The sequence below is a fragment of the Pezoporus flaviventris genome, unplaced genomic scaffold (genome assembly GCF_033815535.1).
Source record: "Pezoporus flaviventris isolate CSIRO_AGI_PZ_B2104156 unplaced genomic scaffold, CSIRO_AGI_Pfla_v1 ptg000047l, whole genome shotgun sequence".
Classification (NCBI taxonomy): Eukaryota; Metazoa; Chordata; class Aves; order Psittaciformes; family Psittacidae; genus Pezoporus; species Pezoporus flaviventris.
In genome coordinates, this window is record NW_026892595.1 from 8,538,008 (window position 1) to 8,563,049 (window position 25,042).

Consider the following 25,042-nt stretch of genomic DNA (forward strand, 5'->3'; position numbering starts at 1 on the left):
GGGCTCGCCTGTGTTTACGCGGTAACGGCTGCCGCTTGGGCCCGTCCCCATAGCAACGCCTCCGGCCTCGGCCGCGGCCCCAGCGGCGATGGCGGGCTTCGGCGCGGCTCACCCGAGGCAAGGTATGGGGGATAGCGGTGAGGGGCGACCATCCGCGGGGCTCCTTGCGTCCCCGGGGCACCCGCACACGGCCGTCGGGCCCCAGGATCCCTCCCGCCTCCTCCTGAGGTCTGTAGTGGGTAGGCACCATGCCGGGTGCCTTGGACTCTCCTCGGGGTGAAGCTTCCCCATGCCCGTTGCACTTTGGTGGCTCTCGGCCTCTCCAGGCTTGGAGGGCAGGTCTGACATCCCCCGTTTTCCTGCGTTTAAAGAAAGTGTCTGGGGAGGGTCACTGTTGGGGTTGTATGTGTCTGTCCACCTGCACATTTTAACAGTGGTATCAACTTCACAAGGAGAGCCCAAATGCCTTTTGTTACAGCCACAACAGAGGCCTGCTGCTGTCAGCTCCCTGAGTTTCTAATAGCACCAGAAATTAATTAACATGGAAAACCCCCGTGTTTTCACCTGATTTCCCCATTTCTTTAAATTTTGTGAGTTGTCTTCTTCAGTTCTCCTTTCCCCATTTCAAGGATTTAAATGAGTTAAAAGAAACCGGCTGCCCAGTGAAGTGGTGGAGTAACCATCCCTGGAGGGAGTTAAAAGAAGTGTAGATGTGGTGCGTAGGGACGTGGTTTAGTTGTGAACTTGGCAGTGTTGGGTTAACAGTTGGACTCAATGATCTTACAAGGCTTTTCCAACTTCAGTAACTATGATTCTATGTTTATTTCAAATTATAACAGCCACAGCATATTGCATTTGTCATTTGAGAGCTCAGGTTGGTAATTTTCTGACTGTTTCTTTGCAAAGGTATTTGATACTTTGATACTAGTTGACTGACACCATGGGAGCGGCATTGGCCAGTGCAGCTCAGTGGACTGCTGCTGGTTCTGGAGCTGGCACACTCGAAATCACCCCTTTGAACGAATCTCTTTTAAATCAAATTATAAAGTTTGTGGAGGACTTCAGCACTAGATATCCTCAGGAAGCAGCATTTGTCTTCAAAGAGCCCCTTGAGTGGAAAACACAATTGCATTGTTCAGCATTTGTAAACGGTTATGAGATCAGGTGAGTCTGAATTGCAGTGTATTTTGAAATTGTGAAGGTGAGTTACCAAGCCAGCTGTGCTTTAGTGTATTTGGGAGGCTAAAATGGGTGGGGATTTAATGATATGTATTAAAAATTTGAGTTAAAATTTGCTGCTTCCCCCCCCCCCCCCAAGAGTTTAAGACTCTTCTATCTTGGATGTGATACAGACCCATTTAGTTAGTGATGTTTACAGCTTACACTCTCTATTCCTTTTATAAAAAGCATATAACAGTGACTAACCCTGAGATTTGTGTTAGTGTTAGGAGTGGCTCCTGTGTGGTGGGTTGACCCTGACTGTATGCCAAGTGCCCACCAAAGCCACTCTGTCGCTCCCCCTCCTCAACTGGATGGGGGAGAAAAATATGACAGATAGCCCATGACTGAGATAAGGACAGGGAGATCACTCACCTATTACTGTCATGGGCAAACTAGACTTGACTCACAGAAATTAATTTAATTTATTGTCAATCAAAAGTAGGATAATGAGAAATAAATGCAAATCTTAAAACACCTTCCCTGCAGCTCCTCCCTTTTTCCCAAGTACAACTTCACTCCTGATTTTCTCTGCCTCCTCACCCTTAAGCAGCACAGGGGGATGGGGAATGAGGATTGCTGTCTATTCATTGCACATTGTCTCTGATGTTCCTTCCTCCTCACCCTCTTCCTCTGCTCCAGCATGGAGTCTCGCCCACAGGAGACAGTGCTCCATGAACTTCTCCAACAGGTCCTTCCTATAGGCTGCAGGTCTTCATGAACTGCTCCATTGTGAGTCCCTTCCAAGTGTGCAGCCCTTCAGGAGCAGTCTGCTCCAGCATGGGTCCCCTGCAGGGTCAGAAGTCCTGCCAGGATGAGATCTTCTCTCCATCATGTCATTGGTCCTGCCACTGCTCCAGTACAGGCTCTCCATGGGGTCCCAGCCTCCCTCAGGGACATCCACCTGCAGATTTGCAGTGAAAAAATTGGTTTACCTTGGGAGTTTTCTGAAATACAGTTTAAAGAAATTGCATATGCTTTATCATGTGAAGCTTGTCCTCTAAAATTTGTGGTTAAAGGCCTTATTCTAAAAGGATATAATTCAATTTTTCTAGTGAAGCAACTGCTCAGTCTGAAGCCAAAGCTAAAGATGGCCAGTCATTGCTGCTTCTCACAAAATCAACTCTGAGAGTTCGTAGTTTCGACCAGCTGTCCTGTGTGCTACAAATTGCAATGGAAAAAAAGTTAAAGGAAGTACAGGCATGCCTTGAAGGTTTCCTTTCTTCTTTTGTTTTCTTAATATTTTCTTTCTTTTAAAAAGTATGTCTTCTTCAGTTCATGTTTATGTGCAGAAAGGCATACCTTCATTCTAAGTATATGGAAGGTGGCTAAAAGGGCTGATAAAGAACTTAATGCTTCTTTTATTTTCACATAAATCACTAACAGAAATCTGGAATAAAGCTAAAACTGTTGAATATCATCTACAAATTAAGACATACTGAGTAATACCCTAGCTATTGCAGCAGGCAGTAGGTTTAAATTTCTGAAAAAGAATGTCTTATTGGAGGCTAATAGCAGTTTTTCAGATATTTGTAGTTTGATCTTCTTTCAAAATGTTACATCCTTAAAAAACAGGAAAAAAATATCTTACACAATTAAGATATTCTCACCTGCACAAGCTTCACAGTGAGCACTTCTAGGTCCTTCTTACAGTGGCTTTTAAAATAGAGGATCGAGTACTTCTCGAGTGTTATACTCAAGTCCAGGTATTCCAGTGTGTCAGATTTTCAAACTGACAAGAAGACCCTTGATATCCTAAACGGGATATCCTCCTCTTGTAGCTAGAAGAGATTAGTAATATTATTTAGGAATTGGAAAATTAGAAAAAAATTGAGAAATTCCAAAATTGGGAATTTGGTAATTGGAAATTATATCTGCAATGCTAAAATATAAATGCTCATACTGGATCAGACATCAGATCAATCTAATAATCTAGGGTCCTGTCACTGACAAGTGATCAAACATGAATAATAAGGAAGAATAATATGGACAGGGTATCATGCAGATGCATTCATAGATGCATGGGACTTCATTTGCTGAACACAGCAAAATGATTTTTTTAAACCCATTGATATGCAGTTATGTCACTGTTTCCCAAAAAGAACAGCTGACATAGCTGTGAGGAAGTAATGGGGCCATTAGGAATGCTCTTGGAAAACTTTGAAGATGTTCTTTAACACTAAATCATGTTTACAAAATTATCAGTTTTCAGTGACTTAAATCCATTGATTTCCTGTTTTTTTTGTGATCAGCCAGGCATATTTTTGGGTAAGGTGGCTATTGATAAAGGAAAGTATGTAATATTCACCTCTTGGTTGCATGAGTCTTAATCTTGTGAGAAAGATAAAAAATACTTGTTTTGCCTAACAGTTTTAAACATAGTATCACATTATATGATTATGGTTCATGTTTTCAGCTAACAGAGATCCTATAGTGCAAATTCTTGGCCCTGAATATGGGACTGTTAAAGGAGAAGATAAGTCCATCTTGCATTTACTTGAGAAAGTGAAAAAAGGTGGTGACCCTGAAACAGAGGTGAAAATGAAAATCTTTCTTCTGCTTCATCAGTTGGATTTGCAACTGCTTAATAGTTCTTTGAAACAAATTTCACAGTAAGTGCATTTCAATTGGAAGCTAAGCATGTCAGCCAGTGCATTTTTTTGTTTTTATTGTTAAATTAGATTGGTTTCAACCCACAGTGTGTGCTTTTCGTGTGACATAAAGAAAGTGATTGAAATAACTTTCACTGTTCACTAAGTTATTGAAAAAATAGTCTTTTTTTTTTCTCATGTTGATCTTGCTGTAGGTGTGGCTGTGCAAGTGTGTGCCTGTGAGTGTGGTTTGTTTGTTGCATGTGTTTTGAATTTTGGTAGCAAATTGAACTCATTTGTGCAAACAACAAAGTTAGTTAAATTAAATGTTTTCAAGGAAATATTTATTTCTTCATGGAAATATATTAAGTATTGCATTGAGCCTGTTTCAAAACTACAAGGACTTTATGTTAGCTATGGAACTAAAATTTTACTAAACTAACAGATAAAATTAAGAAAAACAATCGAAGATGACCCATTTCCAGCTTTTGTTGCTACTATTAAGACTTGGTGTAAAAGAAAAAAATCATGTGATATTCTCTTTTTATTTCTCTGAGTACATCCTTTTCATGAATACATTTTAACCCATTTTCTATTAATTGCAGAGATGTAAGACTAAATCCAGCTGCTGTAAATAATGAAGTGAGTCTTCTCAAGAATTTCTCTGGGGAAGGAGAAAATACAGTACTGGAATCACTGGAGTATACATCAGGTCCAGATCTGATCATATCTCATGCTTATATATAATCTCGTTAAAGTACTTATCGTATGATTCTGTGATAGTTGACTTCTGTGTGAAATTTGCTAAATTAATTTCAGTAATAAATTTTAAGTGTTTAAAGTGTTTATTTCCATTTTAAAGTTATACGGTAAAATAGTATTTTCAGATATGGAATGCTGTTCTTCAGCCTTTAAGTACAGAAATAACCTCCATTTATGAATATCTTCTGTGGAAATAGAGGAAGTGAACTGAGTCTCTGATCCTGTGCTAAGCACAGTTGCAATTCTGAGTTGAATCAGGCCACGGGTCTAAGAGTTTTGCATGATTAATTCCTAACAGTATGAATTCTTGAGAGTAATGTATTGTTTGGGTATATATGTTATATTAGTCATCAAGAATAACTATAAAAAATACTTTAAAACTGGATAAAAACACTAATGCTAATTGGTTACAGATTACGTGTTCTCTAATGGATGCCGAGCTCCTCCCTGGAGACAAGTGCATGGAGAAATTTGTTACTTAGTCATCAACCCACATGACACTGATCCTTTGTGTATCACTTGCAGCACAGCAGGAGTGTTTTTAAATGGAGTAAGTAATAATAAATGATACCATGGAGTAATGAATGTTTTTATGTGCTAAAATCAAGAATCAGTCAGTTTAGGGTAGTAGTATTGAGATTGTAGTATTGAGACCTGCAGAGCTAGTTTATTGGTACAGAAGAAGACACAGTAACAAATGTATGCTTGTTTTCCCACATATTTGGAGGGCTTTTTATGGTAAATATATATAGGATGGTATTCTGAACTCTTTGCTAGCACTGTTTGCTTAGTCTTTAAACATGTCCTTCACACTACTGTTATTTAAAGGTACTGTGTGACTAGATGCCTCTCTAATGCCTCATTGCTCTTGATCTGAGGTGTAATACGATTGTGTGTGGCTAACATAACTTGCTTTTCTCTTTCTATGAATGTTAAGCTGTTCTTTCAGTGGAAGCTTTCTGGAAATTATTTAACTCTTCTACTTTTAATTGCGGTTATCTCTTTCATTACAGATTGGTTTTATTTAGACATGACAGTCCCCTATGTGTGTTAAGTGGTGAACAAAACTTTTATATATATTGTGAAGAGGTACTGATGTCCTTCAGTCATTTCCTAAGAGTTAAAAATCCAGGGAAATTTTGATTTAGCATGTTTTTAATGGATTATGCTCATAAAGCTTAGGCTAGTCAGGTTACATTATCTCCTGATCCTTTTAGACATCTGCTGTATTGCACTAGAAGCTCGTATTTACTTGGTTATTTACCATAAGCCATAAATTCTTTCCAGTGAAACTACATGCAGCACAATTAACTGATTGTAATTACTTGCAGAATTCTATGTAAGATCTTGATTATTTGTTGGGATCCATGGAGATGGTCCATGTATTTTTACAAAGCATTACTGAAGTTGAATAGACTCTGAGCATGAGAGTTCTATACCTAATGCATTGCAGTATGACCTCTGTGCTCTTTTAACGCTATTTTATGATGCGGATTAAATTACCTGGATAAGGCAATGCTATTAATAATTTCAAATTAATTCGTTTTTTTTTTCAAGGGTCAGATAGGTGGTGAAGATCGCATTGACTATGAAAGAAAAAGTGATATATATAAAGATATTGTCACATTTTTAAGGGAGAGATCACCTAAATTTGTAGAAAATATGGCTAAACAGGTATGTGCTTACTGATACTGTGAGTATATTCTACATACATTGTATAATGGTAAGAATTACATTAAAAACCTTGCTGAACCTTTCTTTACCAAAGACAAGTCTCTGATTAAATGAAGAATTCTAAAAACTGCATTTGTTACTTTTCTTTGGGTATGTTTCAGTTTCTACTAAATATGTTCCTTTCGTAAATAGCAAATAATATACTATTGCACATATTGTTCTATCATATCTTATTATGAGTTTTGATCCAACATGTGAGGTCAGCTTCTAATTCTGCCTAAAAAGTACTACTTGTCTTCTAGTGTTACTCTTCATGAGGCACTGGAAATGTTAAAGCAGGAAAATATGATATCCTTTCAGAAAAGGTCAACTTCTTATGACAGTATTTTTCCATGATCAAAACCACTTACATTTTTATCTTCATTCTTTGTAACCCAAATATAAATAATAGCCCAACATTTTTACGAGAACTGCCTGATTTAAATATCAGAGCTGAGAGTTAAGCTTGTAGCTTATGCTCTGTGTTGCTTCATCCAATGTAAGATGCAAGTATTTTAGTTTTATTTAGAGCTCTATATTAACTACAATCACACAGTGCCACTTCAGTTTTACACGTTTGATCATTCCTGATAAAATTTTTTTCAGATTTCTAGTGTGGTTATAAGGTTAATAACATGGTGGCAAAATTCATTACAGGCTAAAATCGGTAAAATGTTTTGTTGTGGTTATTTATATGCAATTTTAATTATTGCAAAAAGGAGGTAATTAACATGGGAATTTTCTTATCCTGTACTTTTAGTTTTCTGGGATGTAGGGCTGATATTTATATTTTTTGAGAAATAGATACTTGACCAAAGAGAGCATTTCAACTTGTACATATAAATATGGTAGCTTATATTAACAGTAATGGAACTAACTTTGTAAATTGTTCTGTCTGCAATAAATGCCAAAATATGTTTTATTTATCCCATAGGCAAATATTTTTTTTTAATGTTGTATATACACATTGGTTTATGTTTCATAAATGTGACAATATATGAATGGTTTTAGATATAATGATTTGTTTAATGTATTTTTGATGTGATTTGACTTCATTTGATGGTCTTCAAAGGTAAAATACAGTAATATTTTAATAATGTTTAAATTAATGTTAATATCAATGATAGAGATAATATACCATTCTTTACTGTTTTTTTGCTCTTATAAGGTTATTGTAGATATTCAGGAAATAACTCTTATTCTATTTAATAAGAGTAAGTAGAATTTATTCTATTTTCCTTCAGTTGTCATATAAATCACTTAGTGCTCTCTGACTGTGTAAATAAGTTTATGCTGAAGAGTACAAATTATACTATTTTAATGATCTAGGAATATCATATCATACTATTTTGCTGAAGAGCTGGTTTAGTATATTCTGCATGCTAAAACTAGAATTTAAACAAGTTAATACTACAGAGATCCAGAACATTTGTATTTGAGGGAAAATTTCTACTCTAGAACTCTGAAAAGCAGAGAAAAGCTGTATTTCCAAGGTTGCCTGCCTGAAATAAATTATAGCTGGAAATAGTTTTGATTTATTTTCTGATAAAAAGCTCATTGCATACAAATATGTTGCAAAACAAATTAACTTTTATAGTATCTTCTTTGCCTTGTTTAAGATAACATTTGGAATTGCTGTGTTGGCATATACTGCTGTAGGAAACATACTGTCTAGCATGTGCTTAGCTGGTCAAGCTACAGCATCAATTCCCCTTTGATTTGTCTTATTTATTGTATGTTAAATTGTCCTGTCTAGTGTACGCTTTCTGAATGAGAGAATTAGCATGAATTGTTTTATGATGAGACAGTTGAGTCAGCAAGTGTTGAACAGCCAGTTCATGTCAGGGGCTAGTTGAAAACTGACTATACTGTGACGGTCTCCTTAAAACTGACTTGATTCAGATGGAGAAAGGAATGTCTTCACCTATCTGGTAGTGACAGCTGCAATAATAATAATAATAATAAGTAATGGTTGTATGCTGTCTTTCCTGTAAAAATTGAATATGTTCCAGTAGAGAATAAGAGTTCACAAGAGTCCTCTCTGTTCTGGATACTTTTGATCAGCCATGGTACTCAACACAGACAGTTGAAGCACTGGTAGGTGCCACTCAGCTCCATTCTTGTACTTGATTTGTTCATCAATGTTTTGTCCTAAGAGACGGAAGATGTAAAAAACTGAAACGGAATGTGTTTATATAAATTCTAAGCTATATCAAATTAAGTTACTTGGACCTGAAGTCTAGCAAAGTTTATCATAGCCTATTTTCACATTTTTGTTATTTTTTCTTTTTTATGTGGGAATTTTTTGTAAATCCTTCATGCAGGGAAATAGTTTTAATATGAGTGATCCATTGAAAGCAGAATGACTGACTTTTCAGTTCTAGATCTTAAAACCAATTTGGAATTAGTTTCTATAGAAGTGCTTGTGTCACCAAATATTTAATGTATCAGAATTTAAACAACACCTGTCGTGGTTTAAACCCAGTCAGGTAACTTGTTCACTCACTCCCAGTGAGTGGTGCCGAGCTGACAACAATCGAGGTCCGTGTCCTCCCCCCGCCACCGGGGTTCTCCCCCACTCCTGGAGGAACGGGGAGGAAGATCGAAAGAGTGCAACTCCCACGGGTTGAGACAAGAACAGTCCAGCAACCAATGTACACAAATCACCACCGCTACTATCAACTACAACAATGATAAGGGAAAATAACAAGGGAAGAGAATACGATACCACCGGCAGGGAAGATGAGTTCCACCCGGAAGCCCGTGTCCTTCCGGGTAACTCCCAGTCACCCCCCACCCCGGCCATGACGTGCTGTGGTATGGAATACCTCCCTGGCTAGCCCGAGTCAGGCGCCCCATCTCTGCTTCCTCCCGGCTTCCCCTCCTCCCTGGCAGAGCATGAGCCTCACAAAGTCCTTGGTCAGGGTAAACATCACTTAGCAACAACTGAAAACATCGACTTCACCAACACTATTCTCAGGCTGGAAGTCAAAACACAGCACTGCACCAGCTAGCACAAAGGAGAAAAAAAAAAACAAACAAAAACATGACTGCTACTGCTGAACCCAGGACAACACCCAATACTCAAGTATGTTCAGGAAGTTCTGAATTTCTTGAGCTCATTTATTTCGAAAGCTTTATTTTGCACATAGCAACAGCTACTTTTCAGATTAATGTTTCATTGTTTTAAAGGCAATCTGATTTTATGCTTGTAGTCTAATTCCACATTTAATGCATAAAAATTTTTAAGCACAGCATCCTGGAATTGTGCTTAGAACTTATTGTTTTAATATGCGTTATTCACATAGCAATATGACTGACAAACCTTGTCTCCTTTTGTTAGGAATACAGGTTTTTTAAGGAACCAACATATAAGAAGAATTTCCAGCGTATGGGAGTAGTTGAGGCTAAGGTCTCTGGCCAGTCCCAGAGCCTTCATGATACTACAGAAAATAAAGTAGGTGAGAAAGTAAAAAGTTCTGCGTCAAGGAGATCCATTGAAAAGAAGAAATTAGAACCATCTATGAACTGGAAGAATGCTGGGCTTTCTGTTCTCAGCAGATAAGTAGTTATCTTTATGTATAAATTTTCCTATAGTTCTCTCTAAACTGCTAATGATTGGACTGCATGGTATAGGTTTGCATTTTTATGTTAAGAGTAATAAAACAAAACTTACTACATGTTAATTTCTAAGAAGAAAGTACAGACTACTAAAGAGATTTCACAGTTTTCTTCTGTTATGCAACAACTTTGATGATGTTATGTCATTTCCACAGCAAAGTAGGGAAATATCTTGCAGCCATCTGCCGTACTGATCCTCCAGGACTCTGATACTATTACATTTTTGGTGTAAAATGCCCTTTAAAATGAGACAGAGTAGACAATCTAATCTAAACCACACTTTCTGAGAGAAGCAACAGAGATCCAGGATGGAAAATCACGATGACTCTTACTTACGCTACAATTTTTAATGATTTAATATTGTATGAGCCAGTTTTCTAGCTCTGCTTAGCAGCAATCTTTACTAATGAGATTACCTCAAAGTTTGGACACACAGAAGTAGAGCATACTTATATTGGATATTGTTGGATTTGTCTTCTGAAATCAGAACTCTGTTCTGATGTCATGTTTCCTGATAATGTGTTAATTGAGGAAGAAGAATACCCGAAGAAAGTCTACATCCTAAAAAAAAAAAAAAGTATCTTCTCAAGTCTGCCAATTTGACATGTTGCAAGAAATATTTTAAGAGATATTGTATGTGACTTACAGTCATCAGTTAAAAAATGTGGTTTTCCTGGGCAAGGGCTTATCTTTTTCCACAGCCATTGTTATAGTCTAGATGTAGTAAAATTAGCTGTAATCATGAGTAGTATTCTGTTTTATTGTTGTGACTGTGATAGTATGACCAGCCCAGGCTTGAAAGGACATTCTGTTTTCACAACGCTGGAAATCAGAGACAAAAAAGCACGGGCGATTGTGTCCAGCTAGGTCTAGGAGTCTATGTGAGGAGAGCAAGATATATTGTATTCCACATTATAAAAGGCATGGAACAGCTGAGCATGTGGAAGAACTAGGCAAACTAGAATTCTTCTGCCTGGAAACAAGATGACTGGGTGGACAATAAGACAGATACAGAAAATCATGACTGGAGACAGTGAATAGGGAGCAGGTAGTCACTGTCCGTTACACGGGTAAGGGACATCAAATGAAAAGAGCCAGTGAGACCAGTTCCAAATGAAGGGAAAGAGTTCTTCATATGACACATGGCTAAGCTGTCACATTCTTTGCTATGGGATGGTAGAAGCCGTTTGTTTATGTGAGTTCAAAAAGCAGTCAGCCACGTTCATGGAAGACAAATTCATCCAAAACTGATACACAATCAGGAGTGCCCTGAATCACAAGTTTCTGAAGAATATGCTGAAAAAAAGAATTTCCATGTGCCTCCATTGTTCACCTGCTCTTACCTAGATAGCTTTTACTGGTCATGGTTGGAGGTGATATCCTAGGATAAATGGACCTGTGGTCTGTACGAATATATTTATTCTTTGTTCTTGTATCACATGCAGGTCAGCATAATATGTTTTTTCTAATATTCCACTATTAAATTATTTAGTTAAGACACAGCACTCTTTATTTTTAATGGACTTTATTGTGTAGGTTCATAAGCTCATACGTACTGACCTGTGTCCCACTACAGCTTTTTAGTTCTATGTATATATATAAATTTTTTTTTTTTTATAAAAAGAAACGTATTACTGACAAAGCTGAAAGAAAAGATGCTGAAGAAGCAAGAAGGAGGAGTAGAACTGTGTATGCGAAAATCAAAAAGAAAGGCGATGACAGTTCTTCTAAATCTGCTAAAATACAACCAGCTTCAAAACGGTATCAGTTACTTATTCTTCTTTCTTCAATTTTTTAATTTATTTTCAGTATTTACAGTAATTATCACCATACTTAATATTTGGTAATGTCAGTTATATTTTTCTAGTTCTTTTACTAGGCAGTGCTGTCATACCTGTTTAAAATGGGCTTGTTCATGTTGCTTTATAGCTATTTAAAATGGGTAATGCTGTTTTTTATTTTTAGTAAAACATCAGCCAGGCTTGATGATGTTAGTGAAAGTTCCTCAGAGACTGAGGAAGATGAGGAACAGCCTGTACGTCATCATGAAGGAGGCACAGATTTGCCATCAGAATACTGGGGAATTCAGAAACTTGCAAAATATTTAAAGGTAAGCAAGAAGCATTGATAAATTTTATAAACAGCTACTCTTTACCTACTACATCTGAGGCCACCAGACCAGCTCCTCATCATTTTCACCTTCCATATATATTAGAACAGCCCTGCTACATAGTATGTTCAAACCCTGGAACTGTGGACTTTCCTGTCATGCACCCATTTCTCCTGCATATTTTTTAATCTGCTGGTTTTGGCTTACATAGACCCTTAGATTAAACCATCTGTTCAGTGTACAATATAAAACTTAAGATGGTATAATCTCTTTATTAATTATTGGGTTTCTGTTTTGCTTTTTGTGTTGAAACTTTCCAAGGTATTTCTTTATGTGGATAATAACTTTCAAGAGTTTTTATTAAAACTGAGTATGTGCCTAAAGTCTTTCATCAGCTATGATTAATGCATGACTGAAGTAATTCTAACGTGGTCTTATGTCTGGATAGATGCTGTTAGTGGACAAGAAAATGTATGATAAACAGGCATACTATAAAGAAAAAAAGAAGGTTTTTTTACACAGATGTTGAAAATCTTTTGGAACCTATAAATATAGATGTTTGGAATTCTGTGTATGTCTGAAACACTTTAAAAAAACCCCAACAATCCTCTACTATTCTGGAAAAGTCTAAAACTAATTATATTTTTCCCTCAGGAGAAATTCCTTCTCAAGTTTGTACTGGAATTTATGTGCTGTAAGTTACTAATAAAAGCACTGGTTTATTTGTTTTTTTGAGTAAACCTATAGAGTACACACATCCGACTGATAAAATGATGATGCTGGCATTTGGTACAGCAGAAATACTTATGAGGAATAAGCGAAGTCTTTGGCTCCTTGTAGAAGAGTAACAGTCTTTTAACAGTTTTCAGTGCATTTGCACCACTTGTTCTCAGTTCATGTTTGTGGAACCTATGCTACTGGTTGTAGCCAAAGAGATACAGAAATACTAGGGTAATACAAGTCTCTACAATTCTTTATGCTTTATCTTTTCTAGATTGGACCTCTATATTCTTGTCATTTTGTCTATGCTAAAATAGCCCTTTGCAAGTGTAATCTTGTGCAGCATTCAGAATGTAACTTGGTCAGCTACCCCCTAATGAGCACTCAATATATACATTTTGCATGATACAGTAGTTACGTATGTAACTCTATAGTTGCATGTAGTTACAGTTCAAGGTGTTTTCAAATCTGTAAGTCTACTAATAGCTTGTTCTGTCTGTCTTATGGACCACCTCTTTCTGGGAGCTCAGGGAAATAACCATGATACTTTTTAGTAAACACTCAAGGTCTTCCTGGAGAGGATACTTCAAACCCATTACTGTTGGTGAACTCCCAGAAATCTCTTCATTAGGCCATTTCTGCACCACCTTCTTTACCAACAAGAGTCATCTCTCCTGGTTACATATTTCTCAAATTCCATTTCCTCTCTAGATTCTTCGTATAATCATGTTTGGATTTTAATATGGGATGTGATTCAGTACTGAAACATATCTAGACTTGCATGAAACTATTCTGAATGAGGGGTGAGAATGGCAAATAGGAAAAAGTATTTTTCACGCTCCTCTGCTTTAGAAATTAGTGTATTTTATTACAGCTGTCAACAAGCAAAATTACTTAATGGCTTAGAACTAGAAAAAGAAAGGGGAGCATTTTTATCAAATTGTGAGTACCTACTAAGAAGTGTCTATAATACAAAATTTCCATAGTATGAAAAAGTTTTGTTATGAAAATTCAAATGTATACTTGTTTATGTATTTATGCACACCTGAGTCTTCCAATAGTTCTTTAAATTAGAAATAAATTAAATGAAATACTTGAAGTTATACTTAAAATAGTTCTCTGTTGATTCTTAGCTACGTAAAGCAAGAAATCCCTAGTGTCAGATAAAGCTGAAAAGAGATGCCTCAGTGCCATACCACAGACAGTGGTTGAAATGTTTTATTGATGGAGTGCTACTTTAACTTGCACATGGAATTCATTTTAATTCGAGTATAAATACTGCACTTCTGGCCAGACTTAGGGGATTTTTTGGCATTCTTGTTGTTCATATGGGCAATTGTTCATGACACATGCAATATAAGAGAAAATACATTTATGACTGCGATATTTAATTTATCTACAAGTGTATTTATATAGAAGCACAAATTTCAAGGGGTTTTGTCTCTTCAATGGTTGTACACATTGTTCACACATCTTAAAAAATTAATAAAATGCATTAAATAATAGATGCTTGAAATACAGAAAATCTAATAATTTGTAGATGCAACCATTTTTTGAATGTCTGCTAAGGTAAATGCGCATTACAGTTCAGCTATAAAAGACCGATTTGCAAACATAAAACTTCCATAAATGCTGAAAGATACCTAGTTTTTATACCAGTGTTTGATTGTCTCTCAAACTTAAAGAGACGGTTTCTTCCTGTATAAAGCAAACTTGCTAGATCCTGTGAATTGTGCCTGTAGGCTATGTATTTGTATAACTCTTCATGGAGAGAAAATTCCAGTGCAGAGGAAATTCCCTTCTGACTTTTTGCCCTTCTACATTCCCTCTCCTTTCCGGGAAAGATCAGCCATGTTGGAATTGCTCCACTGGGAAACAGCTGCTTTTGTGGTCTGGCTCTTTCTCCTACTTTCAAACTTCCCAGGGCTCAGAAACAGAAGACAAGAGCATGTGTGCTCTTGCCATGTCTCCCCGTTAACTTAAGAATGGGCAGTGAAGACTGATCAGTGGGGTTGGTGATGGTGTTGTGTTAAGCATCTTTCGGGCCTAGAGTAGACAAAACTGGAACGAAGTGTTCGCTTGATGTTTGTAACAGTGAGATTTACTCAGGAAAGCCTGCTTCAGATTTCTAATTTATTAAAGTAGTGCTTCTGAAGTATTAGGTTTTTAGAGGGAGGACTACGTTTTACATGGGCATAGGGTGAAGAGGCCACATTTTACAATGATCTGTTTTACAAGAAATGGGGAACATCACATAGAATGCTGGATCTTCTTTGTGGCAGAGCTGAGGCTGTGTGCTGAAAAAAAAAAAAGAAAAGATTTCCTGCTCAGAGGTGGGCACAATGATTTGTGCTGCTGCTGTTGAGCTCTGATTGTTGCCAGTTTTAAGATAAAGTTGAGACATTGAAAGGTGAATTGGGGCTGGTGACTGCTCCAGGAATAACTCCAATCTCCAGAATAAATCTTTAATCCCTTAAACCCTTGTGCTGCTTGGTTTTGGTTCCCTGTAAGGGGATGATTTATGTGTACACGTATGCAGGGGTGAGCTCTGGATAGAGTTCTGCAGGACTATGTTAGTTACAAAATTCTTCTTTCAGTTTCTTACTTGGAAAGTCATTCTACTTTTGGCTGTATTTTAGGGGTACAGTAGAGTAGTGAAACCTCACACATCAAGTAAAGTATCCACTCATTTCCTATCTGTTTTGAATTACTCCGGTTCAACCAACCTCATTCCCAGAACAGCATTGTGTTCCTTTTCTACTTTGGAATCAGAGGTGGACAAATGTTCTGTCTCTCCCCAGCTGTTTGCATCTTGTGCTAGCTCCAGGAGGTGGGGAAAGGCTATGTACTGAACAGGAGTTAGGGAGAATGTGCCCTGAATACCAGCTCCTAGGTGCCTATGTGCCCTGGCAGTGCATAGCAGGGGATTACTGGGTGTTTGTCACATGTCTCAGTGAAATCTCATTCACTGGACAAGGAAAAGGTTGAGAGAACTGCAGGATACACTGGGTGTATTCAGGTCAGCTCCACAGCTGCATTTTGGCAGGATCTTTGGAAGGCTCATGCATTCAACTAACATTTCTGTAGCTGGCAGGAGGCCCTTCTGTATTGGGCTTACATTACATAAAGATGGCAAACAGACCACTGAGGCAGAAATGTACAGAATTTTCTGTACAAAGATCCTTCCAGTCTTTGCCTCTTCCCTTTCCTTTCTCTCCACCTTCCTCTAAAAGTCCTCACTTATTTCTAGGCAACTGGGTCAAGGAAATGGAAGTTTTATGAGATCAAAGCTATGGGTCTAGTTCTTACAGTGCATGTGCCTCATTGAGTATTGGCTGTGCGAGAACTACTGCCATCGCTTCTGCTTCCCCTTCACACTGTTCAGTGTGAACAGAGCTAAGCCAGGAGGACATAGTGTAGCTGTTGCACTACAGACAGAATTTATTTCCTCTTCTCAGGAAGCTCAAATTTTTCAGTTAGGGAAATGCAGCTTTATACTGGCTTGCCGGAAGGAACAGTGAATCCTCAGCTGAGCTCTTTGTACATAGAGGGCGCTAGCATTCTTGGAACAGGCTAGAAATGCAGAAAATCAAGTAGACAGTGAAATGATTCAGGGACTCTCTGCCAGGTGCTAAGATGCAGAATCTCAAATGTATTTCATGTATTGTTGATAAACAGTGTAAGATAGTTTTATTCTCCAGGAAAAGATGGGGAGACACCTGGGAATTGGAATTGAAGAGCTAGGGGTAAACCAGGGTGCAGGGAATCCATGTATGTGTGAAGGTTAGAAATATGGACAAGGAAGGTCCAAACTATTGCAGAAACAGGGAGCCTATTTCAGAACATTTGAGGACCAAATCTTAAATGGCAGTTGCTTGTGTGTGGAGTTCTTTTGCATTCTATGTGGAAGGTTTACGATACGACATTTTCTACTTGGAGGGTAGGTCAGTCAACAACTGCTTGCATGTTTCCCTACTATGCATTAATATAAAGTCAGTCACAGTTTATCTCCAAGATGAGACTTGTCATATCTGAGGTCTAAGGATTTAGTTATCTGAAAAACGTATCTTCCTCATAAAATTTTGTGATAGAAAATGTCCAGGCTTTCAAAATAAATATTTTTTTTGTGCAAAATAAAATTGTTTAGCACTCTCAGCCCTCCTGTGGTTTAACATGTGGTGTATACAGCAATTCTTTTATAGCAAACAATTATAAGTTTATGGCACTTGCAAAAGCATTGATGTGGTTTGTAGATTTTTCTCAATTTTTGTATGAATTTTTGTATTTTTTAACTGCATAACGGAAAAGTATAGCTTTATTAAGTTATAACGGTAATGGAAATGTTCCACATTATTAAGATTACACTAGTACTCAGAAAAATTTAAATCATCTTCATAAAGTATGCATGCATTAAGAAATTGATTGTATTTTGGGATTAGCAGAAAAGTAATTCAGTTTTATTCTGAAAGAACCTCAAAAGAGACATTAACATATTAGCCTAAGGAATAAAATGAGTCTTCAAGTACTAATTAAAGTGAAACTACACAAGAAGTAATTTTAAATTTAGTAAGACAAGAAAAAATAGTATTAATGTTACAGTGTACCCACTAAAGTACCAATTATTTGTTTTACACATTGTAATACTGCTCAAAAGTTTTATGGTAGTCACAGAAAAAGCCTAAAATCTCTGATGTTTATGGATATGTCTGAAGAACAAAATGCAAAGACAACTGCAAATACAAATCGTGAGGAACTAACTCTCTATTTCTCGGCTGTGCTTCTATTTCCCCAGAAATTTACTGGTGGGTAGATCTTCACAATTATAATTGGATACATAGATGATTAAAATACAAGTTATGAATTTGGTCTGATAGGAATTTAGGAGTTATTTTGTGTACAGAATTATAAAAAAAACCCTATATGTAATCTTAAAATCTGGCTCTAGATACGGAATAGATGGAAATATTAGAATCTAATAGCAGAAGTAAAAGTGTCTAATCTGTGTAGAAAATATATTGTACATTGTATTTTTTTTCCACAATCTAGATAATAAGAGTTAACTCTTTTTCCTTTATGATATCACATTAGTAAGACGTGCATGACATATTATATTAGCCATCAAATACAAAACAAACATACATAAATGTGTATAAAATAAATCATAGAATCATAGAATAGTTAGGGTTGGAAAGGACCTTAAGATCATCCAGTTCCAACCACTCTGCCATGGGCAGGGACACCTCCCACTAAACCATGCCACCCAAGGCTCTGTCCAACCTGGCCTTGAACATCACTGGAGATGGAGCATTCACAACTTCCCTGGGCAACCCATGCCAGTGTCTCACCACCCTTACAGTAAGATGCTGGTAAGATGCTGTTTTTTAAGTAATGAGATGAGCTTCACATTGGATATCAGACTGCACAAATCACTCAAAAGTAACATTCTCTGCCATTGGCAGGTGGACCTGAGTTGATCTGTTGTACAGTGGCAGAGGCTGCCCTTGCTTGCTCTTGATACATAGAGCAAACCTGTTCCTAGGGCTGAAAATTCCAAACTCTTAAATACACTCAATTTACCTATGGGTATATCTTTGTCTCTTTGTCTCTAAATTGGAGAGACATCAATTTCATGGATGGATCACTTGTTCAATAAAGAACTGGCTGGCTGGACGCATGCAAAGAGTTGTGGTCAGTGGCTCAATGTCCAGCTGGAGACCAGTAACAAGTGGTGTCCTCAGGGATTGGTGTTGGAACCGGTCTTGTTCAGCATCTTTCTTGCTGACATGGACAGTGGGATTGCGTGCACCCTCAGCAAGTCTGCTAATGACACTAAGCTGTGTGGTTTGGTTGGTACGCTGGAGGGAAGGAATGCCATCCAGAGGGACCTTGACACACTTGTGAGGTGGGCTGATGCCAACCTTATGAAGTTTAACCATGCCAAGTGCAAGGTCCTACACCTGGGTCGGAGAAATCCCAGGCACAGCTACAGGTTGGGCAGAGAAGAGATTCAGAGCAGCCCTGCAGAGAAGGACTTGGGGGTGTTGGTCGATGAGAAACTGAACATGAGCCGGCTTCAGTGTGTGCTCGCAGCCCAGAAAGGCAACCGTATCCTGGGCTGCATCAAGAGGAGCGTGACCAGCAGGTCAAAGGAAGTGATCCTGCCCCTCTACTCTGCCCTTGTGAGACCTCACTTGGAGTCTGTGTACAGTTCTGGCGTCCTCAACATAAGAAGGACATGGAACTGTTGGAACAAGTCCAGAGAAGGGCCATGAGGGTGATGAGGGGACTGGAGCACCTCCTGTATGAAATTAGGCTGAGAAAGTTGGGGCTGTTCAGCCTGGAGAAGAGAAGGCTGCGTGGATACCTCATAGCAGCCTTCCAGTATCTGAAGGATGCTGGGGAGGGACTCTACTTTAGGGAGTATAGTGATAGGACAAGGGGTAATGTGTTCAAACTTAAACAGGGGAAGTTTAGATTAGATATAAGGAAGAAGTTCTTTACTGTGAAGATGGTGAGGCACTGGGATGGGTTGCCCAGAGAAGTTGTGAATGCTCCATCCCTGTCAGTTTTCAAGGCCAGATTGGACAGAGCCTTGGGTGACATGGTTTAGTGCGAGGTGTGCCTGCCCATGCAGGGGCATTGGAACTGGATGATCTTAAGGTCCCTTTCAACCCTAACTACTGTATGATTCTATGATTTTCATATATAAAATAATTTTGACACTGTATAATGGATGTTTTCAGGACTGGCCAACTTTGTGGATAATTTACCTGAAATTATCACTAGACTGATCTTTTCTCTTATCAAAGTATGTGGTGGGTTAATTTGAAGGAGGTTATTTAGCTGAACTGAGCGATCAAGATGAAAAATGAATTCTGCTGTAGTTTGGCTAAGTGGCAGACTGTTATTTTTTAGAGAATACCAAATGTATAACACATAAACATGTACCACCTGCTAGTGTTTCTAGGCACATGTCTGGCTAACCTGTCAGCCTTGGCAAATCTGTCAGCCTCCGTATCATTCTTTTCTTCACTATTCATGAACATCTCTTGTTCCCACCTTCCAGTATTAGCCAAGGTTTTTGTTTGCTTTTTAAATTTTGGTAAAGAATGTGGTTCTGGAAAAAAAAGGGGGGGGGGGGGGGGGAATAAAAATATGGGAAAACTGCATTTTATAGTTATGTATTTTTTAACAACCTAGCCAGTGCTGATAATGAAAAAGAAATCTTTTGATGATAAACTTACTAGGTAAGAAATATTGGCAAATAGTAGAGTATCAAATTATTATTATAACTGGCAACTCTGAAGCACTTGCGTAGCTCTCACCTCAAAATACTGTACCAACAATCATTCCTCATCATAAGAGACATATAAAATTTGTAACAACCAGTTGAGTTTTGACCATTAGCACCAACTCTGATGAAGTTCTGTGTAGTGGAAGTTTAATCTTCTGAGGGTGACACATTCCTTAGAGTTTCATAGCTGATGAGAAGAAAGACCAGACAGAAATAAAGAAAAAACAAACAAAAGTGTAGAAATTAACAAAAAACAATAAAAAAAAGATACAGTATATAAAAAATTAAGGGCTAAGGAAAAGAATGTAAAACAATTGATGTTTAATTTCCCTCTTTCTACAGGATTGTATTCTATTGTAAAAGCAGGTAATTAAATTAATACTAAATTAATGAGCTACTGTTTCACCACTGTAGCTACTGTACCTCTAAAATAATTGTAAATTCCCCCAGCTGTTTCAATCTGGTTTAAGGCTTTATAATCCTGAAGCAGATAACCAAATTGCTGGCTTTCCTAAAGAATTATAACGTGGTTGTGTCTGAAAGCTATCGAGAGCTTTAAGAAGTGATAACAGCATTTTTCATTGGCTTTAAATGTTCCACATTGGACCTAGGATCGATTAACCACGACTTACTATACATGCAGTTACTTCAGAAGCATGCCTGTGCTTCAACCATGTCTTCATCTGTATTTGTTTTTCCTATGCTCTCACTAAGCTCAGTTTTTAAGTTTGTTTTATTTTTCCAGAGAGTATCTGCCTCCTGGTTTTTCATAAACTATCAGTATCATTTTGTTCTTCTTGCAAAATCTTTTTTGCCTGGTTTCAAATGACACTGTCTTTTGTGTCTGCTCAGTGCTTACTAAGCATCCGCAGCATGCTAGCTCTCCAGTAGTCTAGGCACAGGTCCTTCTTAGTCCAACGTCATTAAATTTTCTCCACTGTTTTCCCAAATGAGCTGGATCACAGAATCCTTAGAGTTGGAAGGGACCTCAAAAGATCATCTAGTCCAACCCTCCTGCAAGAGCAGGGTAACCTAGAGTACATCACACAGGAACTTGTCCAGGCGGGCCTTGAATATCTCCAACGTAGGAGACTCCACAACCCCCCTGGGCAACCTGTTCCAGTGATCTGTCACTCTCGCAGTAAAGAAATTTTTCCTAATGTTCACATGGAACCTCCTATGCTCCAGTTTACACCCATTGCCCCTTGTCCTATCACTGGACATCACTGAAAAAACCCTAGCTCCATCATCCTGACACTCACCCTTTACATATTTGTAAACATTGATGAGGTCACCCCTCAGTCTCCTCCAAGCTAAAGAGTCCCAGCTCCCTCAGCCTCTCCTCATAAGAGAGATGTTCTATTCCCTTAATCATCTTTGTAGCTCTGCGCTGGACTCTTTCAAGCAATTCCCTGTCCTTCTTGAACTGTGGGGCCCAGAACTGGACACAGTATTCTGGATGCGGCCTCACCAAGGCAGAGTAGAGAGGGAGGAGAACCTCTCTTGACCTACTAACCACACCCTTTCTAATGCATCCTAGGATGCCATTGGCTGCCTTGGCCACAAGGGCACAGTGTTGGCTCATGGTCATCCTCCTATCCACCAGGACCCCCAGGTCCCTTTCCCCTTCACTACTGTCCAGCAGGTCAGCCCCCAACCTGTACTGGTACATGGGGTTGTTCTTCCCCAGATGCAAGACTCTACACTTGCCCTTGTTGAATTTCATCAAGTTCCTCTCCGCCCACCTCTCCAGCCTGTCCAGGTCTTGCTGAATGGCAACACAGCCCTCTGGTGTGTCAACCACTCCTCCCAGTTTAGTATTATCAGCAAACTTGCTGAGGGTACACTCAGTTCCCTCATCCAGGTCGTTGAGGAAAATATTAAACAGCACTGGACCCAGCACCAACCCCTGAGGGACTCCACTAGTCACAGACCTCCAGCTAGATTCTGCCCCATGGACCACAACTCTCTGCCTTCTTCCTTCCAACCAGTTCTTGATCCACCTCACTACCTGATCATCAAGCCCACACTTCCTTAGCTTATCTATGAGGATGCTGTGGGAGACAGTACCAAATGCCTTATTGAAATCAAGAAAAACCACATCTACCGCTCTACCATCATCCATCCACCTAGTTACTTGCTCATAGAAGGCTATAAGGTTGGTCAAACATGACTTCCCCTTGGTAAAGCCATGTTGGCTGCTCTTAATGACCCCCTCATCCTTGATATGCCTAGAGATGGTGTCAAGAATAAGTTGTTCCATCACCTTTCCAGGGATGGAGGTGAGGCTGACCCGTCTATAATTACCTGGGTCCTCCTTCTTGCCCTTCTTATAGACTGGCGTGACATTTGCCATCCTCCAATCCTCAGGCACCTCACCTGTTTCGCACGACTTACCAAAGATGATGGAGAGTGGCTCAGCAATGACCTCCGCCAGCTCCCTCAGCACCCGCGGGTGTATTCCATTCGAACCCATCGATTTATAGGTGTCCAGATTACTTAACTGATCCCTAACCCAATCCTCATCTACCAAAGCAAACTCCTCCTTTATCCTGACTCCTTCTGTGGCTATGGGTCCCCCGGGGAGAGTCTGCAGGAGTAAAGACAGAGAAGACAGAGGCAAAGAAGGCATTCAACACCTCTGCCTTCTTTATATCCTCTGTCTCCAGGGCACCCACCTCATTCAGCAGTGGGCCTATACTGCTTCTTGTGTTAGTTTTATTCGCTATGTATTTGAAGAAGCCCTTTCTATTGTCCTTGACCCAACTTGCCAGATTAAGTTCCAAAATAGATCCAAAATAGATCCAAATAGATCCATAAAGATAAAATAGCTGTAATAACATTAAGGCTTTTGGGCCTTTTTGCTAGGCAAAATCAAAATTGCTAGGCAAATCAAAACAGGTCTGACACTGTCACAGGAGGTCAGTAGTACATCTGTGTTATGGGTGGCCTATATCATATCTCAAAGTCTGCTGTCAGGACTTACAAGTATCAATGTTAAATTAAAAAACAGTAGTGCTGCTTGTGCTGGTTTCTGGTTTTTGGTTGGGTTTTTGGGGAGTCTTTTTGGTTTTTTTTGGTTTTGTTTTGTTTTTAATGCTAGAACCTTTTCTTTTTCTTATTCAACCGTAATATCCTACTAATCTCTGCATGTTCTGTCTAAAAATAGGTATGCTTTATTTTCCACAGATGAAGTGGTCAAAGGCAGGGAGAAGGCTATGACCTTGTTCTAGTGCTAAGACATAAAAGTCAATACCTAGATTGGAATTCTTCTCACCTACTTCTAAACGTAAACAAAGTAGGTGTTTCTAGCTGAGCTGGGCACTCAAAGCTACCTTTATGATCAGTGGAAAAAGTAGGCACTTTAAGTATGTGATTCATCTGATATTTTAAGCATCTATTCAGAATGAGGTGGATCATGTTTTTAAGTTCATTGTTGACTTAATCTCAATTAACAGGAACGTAGGATGGCTATAGGTGACTCGGTCTTAATCATCAGAATGTAGGATGGCTGTAGATGAGTGAATTTAGACAGATGACTCCCATCCCCACACTTCTGAGCATTTCAAATCATCAGTGAATGTCATGTGAAATAGTCTTTTGAAGGCCTACTCTTATTCCAGCTTCTTTATGTATTTGGACACAGGGCTTTGCATGCTTTCTGGCCTTTTTCCCTTGGAGTGCTTTATAAAGATCAGCCTATTTGGTAACAGCCTTAAAAACTAATTGGCAGTTAATAGGAGAATTAATTGATGGGCATCTGCTACATATCTATAATCTTAACTTTGCCTGACCAACTTTGTGACTGCTTGAGTTTTGTTTACATAGATGATGTGCATGTGATCTGGATCCTACAGTTTTATCTTGCTTCTAGTTCCTCAGCAGGGTTTCAGTTAGACCAGACCTACTGGCTTTTTTCTTTCACCATTTCACCATAATCTGTACTGTATCTTGAGCTCTTCAGGGAGTGGGCTGCAAAGTATCCTCACATTGTCACATATTTAGGACAGTTCTATAGACACTGTGTTGGTGAACAAAGAGAGAAGCTGTCTGGATTCTGGAGAAAACCTGGACTAAATAAATGTCTCTAAGGAATTTGCAAGAATTAGCTGACCAAAAAATAGCAACATGTGGAAATTTTGTGACATCTGACCAAGACTGATGTCTGAGCAATTAGAAAAGCAAAGTAAAAAATCTAATAATTTCTACACAGATGCAAAGGACCTTTCTGCCTTCTAGTCATTAAAATATACAATGTCCTTTCTTTGAGAAATCATATGATCTAAGTTACTCACTGTTCTGAGAAACAGCATTTTGTTGTCTTTACCCAAGATTCACTTTTAAATTTGTATCTTGGCCTTTGAGTTACTTTGGTATTTATTAGCCCAACTAGCTGTTCTCAGCTATCTGGCACATAAATACATCTGAGAACTTGTTTCTTATTGCAACACAAATTTAGCCATAGTTAGCAGTTTTCCTGAAGGAACACCTTTTGTTCACTTGGTATTTTTCAGCTGGTTGGCATCTTTCAGGAGGGAGATTGCAGAGGCAGCATAAAGAGTATCCTTATGGGCTGAGAGGGGATAGGTTAGTTGTGCACGTTGCAATCTTTATAGTTTTCTCTCTAAATTTAATTAGGATCAAAAAAAGTGTGGTCCATTTTTTTTACAACATTGTCCAGAGGTAACTGGCGAAAAAATACACTCCTAAACTGAAAATTTCACAAATGAGAAGATTAACTTGAAGTGTTGAGATATTATATATTACCTTGGCCAGGTTTTCTGTGTTTTTTGGGTCAGCAATTCACTTCTCTACAAGTTTGAGGTTTGAGAAGTTACTGGGAAAAACATTCTACTATTCCTAGTCCAATGAAGTAAAAGTTAATATGTTTGCACATGAGCTACATGGACTTTTACCTCCTCAATAGTAGAATCCAATTGCTATGAATCAGAAAAAGAAATCTAATGGGATAGATACATGTCTTGTGAGAGTTTTCAAGAGGGAATCAGCAGT

The 25,042-nt window shown here is 38.5% G+C and overlaps 1 protein-coding gene across 1 annotated transcript in view; it reads left to right on the forward strand.

Moving 5' to 3' along the window:
- Positions 1–5: 5 nt before the first annotated feature.
- The window catches only part of ODAD2 (outer dynein arm docking complex subunit 2), a 93,563-nt gene continuing 68,526 nt past the window's right edge, over positions 6–25,042 (forward strand). The window contains 10 exon segments of the mRNA XM_061468186.1: positions 6–122; positions 907–1,164; positions 2,274–2,431; positions 3,635–3,830; positions 4,415–4,521; positions 4,985–5,121; positions 6,129–6,245; positions 9,628–9,849; positions 11,530–11,666; positions 11,871–12,015. Of these exon segments, the coding sequence (XP_061324170.1) occupies positions 941–1,164; positions 2,274–2,431; positions 3,635–3,830; positions 4,415–4,521; positions 4,985–5,121; positions 6,129–6,245; positions 9,628–9,849; positions 11,530–11,666; positions 11,871–12,015 (1,443 nt within the window). The 5' untranslated portion in view covers positions 6–122; positions 907–940.